Source organism: Carassius carassius, chromosome 40 (genome assembly GCF_963082965.1).
Source record: "Carassius carassius chromosome 40, fCarCar2.1, whole genome shotgun sequence".
In the NCBI taxonomy this organism is placed as follows: domain Eukaryota; kingdom Metazoa; phylum Chordata; class Actinopteri; order Cypriniformes; family Cyprinidae; genus Carassius; species Carassius carassius.
The window spans coordinates 14,590,718-14,599,927 of record NC_081794.1 but is presented as its reverse complement, the minus strand read 5'-3'; the positions used below and the strand labels follow the sequence as shown (position 1 = coordinate 14,599,927).

Below are 9,210 nucleotides of genomic sequence, written 5' to 3'. Positions count from 1 at the left end.
TAAAGTTACACTTTAGGCAAAGTAGAAAACATCCAAGAAAATTTTCAATTATTAATGCATTTATAAATAGAGATGCATACAAAATAAAAAAGAATAGAAATAAATAATTAAAAAAACTGAAATAAAAACATCTTATAATTTTATAATAAAATCTTAATTTAAAAGTATTATTGTGTATTATTATTATTATTATTATTATTATAAATTTGTTATTTTAAAAATAATGCATGTTAACAGATTAAAAATCACCGAGTGCCACAGCACTGGACTCAGTCTCCGCCCACCGACATAAAACACTTACTGCGGATGATCATGGATTAGTGAAAGCACATGCGTGAGGAATCAACTTCAGACTCGTCGACTGCATTCAGAAATTGTAAGGAAATTATTTTGAATCAATCAAATATCTTATTACTGTTATTGTTAATGATGTGACATGTCAATGCTGTAATTCAGTGGCCTGGTAAATTTGAAATGGTTGGTATGTTGCCTACGCGCAGCTGCAGTACTTCAAATAAGTGCGTCCTCCGATTTGATAAACAAACGTGAGCGCAACAGTTTACCAAATATATTGAGACTATAGCTAAAAAAAATAATCGTTTTCTAGAAGTGGAGTTTAAATAAGCTTGAATGTGAAAGTCGCATTCAAATGGAAATTATATATATGGCTAAATAAAGTTTGTTCAAATGAAAACGTGATTAGATAATGTGCTGGGACCGGATGCGTGAGGAGAGCAGATCAGATCAGACCACTATTCACGGGTTAAGCTGTCAGGCTACAGAAAGCCGTCAATACAGGTTAAGACGGGGAAGGAAGGATCTCACTGTCACTTGACATGTAATTAGTGATGGGGTCAGGGGTTTCATCTGCCAAACCCCCCTCCACACCTGCAACCCAGTGTGCCAAATGTGCGACGGTGTAAGTTTGAATGCACTTCTGTGTTGCAACTGTTTTTCTTATTGTGTGTTTTACGGGTAGTTGTTTTGATTTTTAGCCCAATGTCTGGAAATGAAGAGCGCACGTTCATTGCCATCAAGCCTGATGGAGTGCAGAGGGGACTTATCGGAGAGATCATCAAGCGTTTCGAACAGAAGGGCTTCAAGTTAGTTGCTATGAAGTTAATCCAGGTAAATAGAATTAACAGTTCTACTCTCAATCGTTTAGATAGAACCTGCCTTTCCTTTTAATAGTAAAACAGCTCACTGAGAGTGCGTCATTTGGCATTTATTGTTGACAGTTACATGTGTCTGGTGAAAGTGACAGATTTGTTTAACATGTATACCTAATGAAAAATGACCATGGTTTTAATACAAAAAAAAAAAAAACCCCGGTTAATAAAGTTTATCCATGGTATTTGTAGGCTCGTAAAACTGTGGTTATAAAAAATATTAGTTGGTACTAATACATGGCTACTATAATTTAACTATAATAAAAATAAAAGATAGAAAAAAACATGATTCATTTTCGTAAGGGTAGAATATTTTTCACAATTAAACATACATCACTGCTCAACTCTCAGAGTACATGGACAACGTTTTACACGCACCCTTATTCTGATTTTAACATGATTAAGACAATACTCTGATTAAGAATTAACCATGTAAACAGAGATTTTTAATTATCTTAATCTGGCAAAAGTCTTACTTAATCTAAACACAAATACAGTTTAGACATGTGGAGTATTCCTATTTTAGTCACGTTACTGAAGTGCAGTATGGACATGTAAACACCTTAATCGTGTAGGACTTTTAGCCACATTTCGTGACAGGATACACAAAGCAGTGGTCAACCGTTTGACAACAAACAAAAGAGCATGCCTGCGTCTCAATGTTCATACTCTCCATCCTAATAGTATTTAAGATTAGAATAAGTGTGTCCCAAAGCATAGTATGTTGAAAAGAGTATGGCAAAAGTTCCCGGATGGTCCACTATTTCAGGTCGATTTTTGAAGTGTGGATCAATGCACACTCTAACGGCTAAAATTGCCCACAATCCATTAACTTTTAAATGCATCATTATGCAGAAAATATGAGAAGAGTTCTCTGCATGAAAGACCCGTGACTGGCAGATCAACAAGCTACTTATTTTCTCCCCAGTACGGTAGGAAGTCAAATGAAATGTAGATGTTATCTGTAACGAGATGATTGACAGGCCTCTGACAGTGACAGGATGCGTGTAATTATGCGACCGAGCGGTCTGTTAAAGACGTAGTTGTGACGTGATAGTATGCCCCAAAGCTTGCCTACTCTTCTACTACACACTCAAAAGTGTGTACTATTTCTTCACCAAAAGAGTACATACTTTAAGGGTGTATACAGTAAGTAGGCACATTGAGACGCAAGGTATGGCTTTAACAATGCAGTCATTAGTTTGCATGTATAGCATGATAAATAATTAACTGCAATTGAAGCTTTCAGTAGATAAAAATTTAAACACCCAAAACGGGTGCACCCCTAAGGACAGCCTTGCTAATACCAGAGTCGTTTTAAAGGTGCTGTATGTAAATTTTTGACTCTAGAAGTATACAAATACCATAATATGTTTGCATATATTTAAGTTAACATATTTACTTATCTGAAAAACAATGCTACAGTCAGTTATTCTCCTTTGAAAATGTGCGCTCCGGGCCGGAATGTCAGTCTCGTTTTTGGTTTGTGAAACCATCTCACTGCCAGTTTACCCAATTTTATTTCGGCACCCCGGGTTGCCAGTTAGAAGAAAACACTGTATATTTCATTTCATTCATCATCAAGTTTGCTCATTTCTGTTGGGGTCGTCAATCTGGCAACCTGCAGTCTGATCCCGTGTTTTTCAAACCTTACCCGTGAAAGTGCACTGGAACTACAGTCAAACCCGTGACTTCCCACCCGTGAACTCCTACTAGATCGATGTACTCCCAGTTCCGAGCTCTGACGTCATATAACCCGCGAAACAACAATGGCAGCCCCTACGGATAATACTGCCTACAGATGCAGTGTTTATGCAAGTGGTACACATTGAAAAAACGATTTTAGGACAATATAAAATTACAATAAAATGTATAATCTAGCTTCAATTCCTTGCGCTCAGGAAGTTTGGCATGACTTGCCTGGAATGCTACAAAGTCGTGAGCCGTGGTTTGAAGTCGTGACTTACAGGCTCAAAAACCTGCCTGGTACGCAGCATGAGGAGGAGGGGCCGGGTGAAACAAACCCCTCTCCAATAATTCGAATTTGGACTGTAATACCTAGTTCAACCACTCGGTGTCAATCCTACATACAGCACATTTAAGACAAGTCATGTCACTCAGTGGCCATCTTTGAAACGCCGCTCAGGCATGCAAGTGCAACTCTTTATAGCAACTGGAACTTCTAACAGCAGCTGCAGTGACGCGCTGACTTTACCAATTGGCGATTTGCTTTTTCATTCAGAAGGCGGGGTTTCCTGCGATTGAGCGGCCATATTGAGTGTTGCATTTTTCCCCATTCAATCACTATACGAGTGACGGTGAACGTGCATTCACCAAGTACAACAAGTTCCTGGATCCAACATCCTTGTTAATCCAGAAACAACATTAAAGTCAACCAATCAGAACTGAGGGATCGATTTTTGAGAAATGTCAGTTTTAAGCTTACAAACAGGGTTAGATGCTTCTACACCCTTGCTATTCATATTCATATCACTTCCCTCTGATTTTAGGAATAAATCATGGATAGGATTAGGTTTGATCCAGGAACATGTCTTACTTGGCAAAATCACAAGTGACCACGAGTTACACGTTTTTGTATTATTGTCCAGTTGGAAGATACAAACATGGCCAATTATAAGATTTATAACAGAGTCAGTCACTTTTTGATTTTTTTGTCTGTTGGTATTTGATAAAATTAAAGATGCCAAGTATCTAAACAAGATGTCCAGGACCTCCAGCAGAAATATAGGTCCACAACATTAAAAATACAGCAGTTCATATTTCATTGTACACATGGGGTACTTTTATCCCTGTGTGCACCAAACCCATCTTGACAATATAGACAACTGTCATCTTCCAGGCAGACTTGTAACATTTTCTGTTGATTGGGAATTCAATCATTTTGACCCATACAATGATTTTTTTGGCTATTGGTAAAAATATACCCCAGCGACTTAAGACTGGTTTTGTGGTCCAGGGTCACATATGCTTTGGTTTTTCTCATTGTGATGGATGATTAAGGGAAATTGGCCTTTTTTTTCCTGTCCTATTTATATTCCTGTGAAACAAGAAGCCATGGCTGGATGATTTCATGTTCATAAGCACCCTGGTATGCTCAAAATTGTAAATATGAATGGGAATATACTTCACTGATATTTTACTCAAAGAACTTCTAGGGGTGCCAATAACTGTGTCCAACATGTATTTGAGAAAAACATTTATTTCATAATGAGTTTCCCCCCCCCATTTTAAATTGTTTTAGTTTAATGAAATGTTAGATGGTAGAGATAGAGGCTATTTATGTATATAAATATTTGGTAACACTTTAGAATAGGTAATAGGTAAATAGTTGCTTATTAGCATGCATATTACTAGAATATTAGCCATGTATTAGTGGTAATTAAGAACATAAGCCTTATTCTACTTGCCCTTATTCTACATCCCTAATCTTACCCAATACCTAAACTTAACTACCTTACTAACTATTAATAAGCAGCAAATTAAGAATTTGAGAAAAATGTCGTAGTTAATAGTTAACAAGTGTTACCTATTATAAAGCGTTACCAAATATTTATATATTCAAAATAATTTTAATGAATGTTTAAAAAAGGATAACTATTTATAACTGCCTTTTACATTTATTTTCTTAATTTAAATTACTTAACTGATTAAAAACCTACTATATTTTAGTTTCTAAATGTGGGAAGCTCTATTTAGAGCTTGTCTTCTAAGGGTTAAACCAATTATAGGCTCTTTTGGTCTGCAAAGTTGCACCTGCTATATATATCCAATTGTGACCATCACATTACAGTAAATATTGCCTTAAACTCTGTCACAAAAAAGTTGGTCAAAAGGATTTTATTGCGATTAGAGATTACCTTTAATTCTCAAAACAATTTTAGGCTTTTTTGTTCATGTTTTGTACGCTTGTCTTCAATGCAGGCCGATGAGGATCTTCTGAGACAGCACTACTGTGATCTGAAGGATCGGCCTTTCTTCCCAGGACTTGTCAGTTTCATGTCCTCTGGCCCTTTGGTTGCCATGGTAAACCCATTTATATTATTTTCCCCAGAGTGCGACTCTAGGGCACTTTGAATTGAATACAATTTCTGGCTTATTGCTAATAAATATTCTTCATTCATTTTATGAAGGTCACTAATGTTATTTCTGTGATATATTTTTAGGTGTGGGAGGGTTTTAACGTTATAAAAACCGGCAGAGTAATGCTCGGTGAGACTAATCCCGTCGACTCCAAGCCTGGGACTATCCGAGGTGACTTTTGTGTTCAGGTTGTCCGGTAAGATCTTGCATTGTATTCTAAAATAACATTTTGATGACTGCGTTTTAAACAGCATATGCTTTATAAAGAAGAGCCTGAAAAATTAATACATTTCTTTCTTGTGTAGAGAATGCAAAATAATTGTCTGAATGTTACATTTAATATATTAAACACAATATTACATATTTACCGTTTATTTTTTTATATAATAAATGAAGCAAGCAAGCCTTGGTGAGCATTAAAAGACTTCTTTCAAAAACATAAAAAAATCCTTACCAACCCCAAACTATCTTTGTCTGGTACATATTTATTTGCAATAGTTTTTTTTCTAATATTAAATTGCTTTCACTTCAGGAACATCATTCACGGCAGTGATTCTGTCGAAAGTGCCAACGCCGAGATCAACCTGTGGTTCAACCCAGAGGAGATCTGTGACTACACCAAATGTCAGGACAGCTGGCTCAATGGCTGAACGCTTTCTTCTTTTTCTGCACTTCTCTCCCTCCCGGGTGCTTCTGATTTAAATCCGCTCATTTTCATTTTTATTCCCACTGTTTCTGCTGTTTGTTTATTCCCACTGTTTCTGCTGTTTGTCTTTACAATTAGACCAAAAATCGTTTCTATCCCATGAGTTCAAACGACAGCCACAGTGATCTGATACTATATAATAAAACAAATGTTAAAGCCACTTTGACATGAGTAGTTTGAGAATTGATCTTGTGAAGTTTTTATTAAACAATACTTCAAGTAGTTCAAATAATTGAATTAGAGGCCTATTTTAATTATTGTATGGTACTGGTGGCCCCACTCAGGCAAAGCAACTTAGCACAATGCCACACAAAGCACTGCAGTAAGGAATGAACTTGGGGAAATAAAGTACAAAGTGCTCATTTAAATGATACTGTAGCACCAACAGTGCTGTTGTCCATTAAAATATCATTATGCCACGTAACACAAAACCTGTAATTCCAGATTGTTGCTTACAAAAAGAAAGCATGCAAGAACAGGATGGTCTTCTCACAGTTTTTACATATACAGTTCTTTTAAACAATGTTGTTCACATCAAACAGTTAGAGAAAGGTCTCTTTCAGTCAAGTACTGGCTGTCCTGCCAGTGTACAATACATGCAAAAATAAATCTGTACAATAAAAGATACATAATGCATACTCTACATAAAGATGGTGAAAGTGCACAAGAGTCACAGAAATAAATGCTCCATTAGAACACTTCTTATCCTGTATATTCTGGTGATGTTTTTGTGTGGTTTTATTAACAACATGGGCCCTATTTTATTCAAATAAAGGTTCCCTTTTGGTCAGCCAAGCCTAAAAATGTAGTGCTTTGCAACATTTTCTATTTTTGCTTCTCAATTTCAGAATTCACCAAGAGGGACTTTCCCTTTTAACCTGACAAACCCAATAAATTATCATTTTGGTACAAAAATATATAATAGATGTAACCCATATACAGTTTCTCTTTCCCCAAACTCAATGGTTGTCAAAATACATAATTTTTAAATATGCTGAGCTCTAGTTGAATTCTTATGCAAAGACTGAAACATACAATGTACAGTGAAACTAAAAATATACTGTACAACACTGAATCTGTTGGCCTGGACCTATATATATATATATATATATATATATATATATATATATATATATATATAGTTACAGTACAGTCAAACATGGTCCATGAGGTTTGGCTCCTTAATAAATCAAGCGTTTTCTTGATTATGTTTTTGATCAGCTGTATTATTGCTTTTGAACAGGATTTTTAAGTCTACAGAAAACAAAACTAAAGAGTGAATCTCTTGCACTTGAAACCGAGTTCAGGTTGTATCTCACTTTGATTTTACACCGTATATCCATTTGCTAGAGGCCAACTGTGAGCACAACAGGAAATTAAAGTCTCTGTTGAAAGAGCTTTAATACAGTAGATCTGTAGAACAGTAAGTGCTTACATTCAGCAATCTTCACTGCAGATACGACGATGAAGATGCAGAAAGGAATAGTTTGGTAAAAGATATGTTGAAGTTCTCAAGTGGATATTTTGGAAATTTGAGGCACGATCCAGCCAACAGACGCTTAGCTCATTTAATTCAACTGTAAAACCAATGCTTGTAAGCAGGATCACTGAAGTGCATAAACAAAGTGTGAGAAGTTAGATACTGCTTGTCTAAAATATCCAGAGTTTCGCTTGTTCTACCTGTAGGAATTACAGAAGGTCAGTCCAACATGGCTTCCAGCTGGTCAGCAAGATCATCGAACATGTTCCCTATATCATCAAGAATGTTCCCAGCTGACTTCACTGTGTTAATGCCCCTAAGGAAAAGAAGAGAAAGAATGAGGTTAATATGGGAGTATTGTGAGTTTATGACTTAATGAGTGTTTATACTAACTCAATGAGTTTGCGATTTTCAGGACCATGAGCAACTGATGGAGATGCATTGTTTCCTTCAATGTAATGCACTTTATCTCAACTTTCAGTGTGATAGATGAACCGGAGATAACATTAGACTTGTACAGTATATAGCAAAAATAATAATAATTAGTGGTGGGCATAGATTAATTTTTTTAATCTAGATTAATCTCACTCTGATCTTGAAATTAATCTAGATTAAAATGGCTCATTCGAATTCTGCCGAAGGCATTCAGAGTATGTGTGTTACCCAAATAAAATTGACAAACAGTAAGTCTTTGAGAAGGGGTTTATCAAGCTAGGTGGTGCATTAGAAAAGGGGCTCATCTCCTGTTTCCAAAATGCATCACAAAGTGCTTGAAAAAGCTGTAAACTAATTCCACATTGCACAAGGTGCAAACAACCTTAACGCCTGTTTCACACATACTCCGTCTGCAGTGCGTATGCATTGCATATTTTTTTACGCACCCATGTTAACGGATTCCAGTTGCGTTCCAGGAGCGTTGCGTCTGCAGCAGTGCAGTGATCGTTTACGTATCGAGTAACGGACTGCAAACGCGTCCTGTGCGAAAGCACATCGAGTCCGTGCTGCACCACATACGTAACGCACACGGACTGCATACGCACTGCAGATGGAGTATGTGTGAAACAGGCGTGAGCAGGGCCGTAGCTGGGGTCAGCGGGGACAGTGGGCCCTGTTTGAAATTGTTTAATTTGTATGTTCGTTTATTTTTATTTATTTGTGCTATTTACACAATGTTTAAGTTTTTTTCAAGTTTGTAGGTGTCAAGGTACAGAAACCAAATAATTAAATGTAAAATAGCACTGAATAGTCTTCGATGTAAAAATGAAATATACAATCAAACCTACATTTATTCAGACACCTGCAACATCTCTCATATTATTACAGTTTTGCTATATATATCAGAAATTATATCTGGTGTCTGAATAATTTAGACTGAAGTAATTCAGTCAATAGCAGTGATTGATATTCATTTTAACATTACAGCAGCCAGTAGCTAAATTAGGCGCGGTCACTTTAAGAGACGATGAACGCATCCAATATTTTTTTCTCAACTGTTTACTTTCACTTAAGAAATAACAGACAGTTTTGTCTAGCATAATTTCCAAGGTGGATATTTGGACATATTTTATATGTATTTGTCGGCACAAGAGCAAAAATAAGCAAATTCGGTGTTCAAGCGTTTTGAGACGCCTTTCTCTGCGTGAGCTATGAACACCAGAACACCGCGAGTACTGAATTGGGCTCTTTCACATCTTTTTGTTTGTTCAAACTGCGATTTGTATTTGTTCGTTCAGGTGCAGGAGGGACTTCGAGGA

The 9,210-nt window shown here is 36.5% G+C and overlaps 2 protein-coding genes across 3 annotated transcripts in view; one reads left to right on the top strand and one right to left on the bottom strand.

The window, feature by feature from the left end:
- Positions 1 to 242: 242 nt before the first annotated feature.
- On the top strand, positions 243 to 6,142 carry LOC132122194 (nucleoside diphosphate kinase A-like). 2 transcript variants are annotated; one of them, XM_059532166.1, is made up of 5 exons: positions 243 to 376; positions 996 to 1,128; positions 5,112 to 5,213; positions 5,354 to 5,466; positions 5,803 to 6,142. In XM_059532166.1, the coding sequence occupies exons 2-5, from the start codon at positions 1,000 to 1,002 to the stop codon at positions 5,918 to 5,920; spliced, it is 462 nt and encodes a 153-aa protein (XP_059388149.1). In that variant the 5' UTR covers positions 243 to 376; positions 996 to 999; the 3' UTR covers positions 5,921 to 6,142. The 2 variants fall into 2 exon arrangements, with proteins under 2 accessions (XP_059388149.1, XP_059388148.1); XM_059532165.1 differs by lacking the exon at positions 243 to 376 and adding an exon at positions 671 to 919.
- A 17-nt stretch (positions 6,143 to 6,159) lies between these two features.
- Positions 6,160 to 9,210, bottom strand: part of LOC132122193 (caskin-2-like) — a 65,817-nt gene continuing 62,766 nt past the window's right edge. The window contains exon 22 of the mRNA XM_059532164.1: positions 6,160 to 7,772. Coding sequence (XP_059388147.1) covers positions 7,676 to 7,772 — 97 coding nt within the window. The 3' untranslated portion in view covers positions 6,160 to 7,675. The remainder of the gene's footprint in view (positions 7,773 to 9,210) is intronic.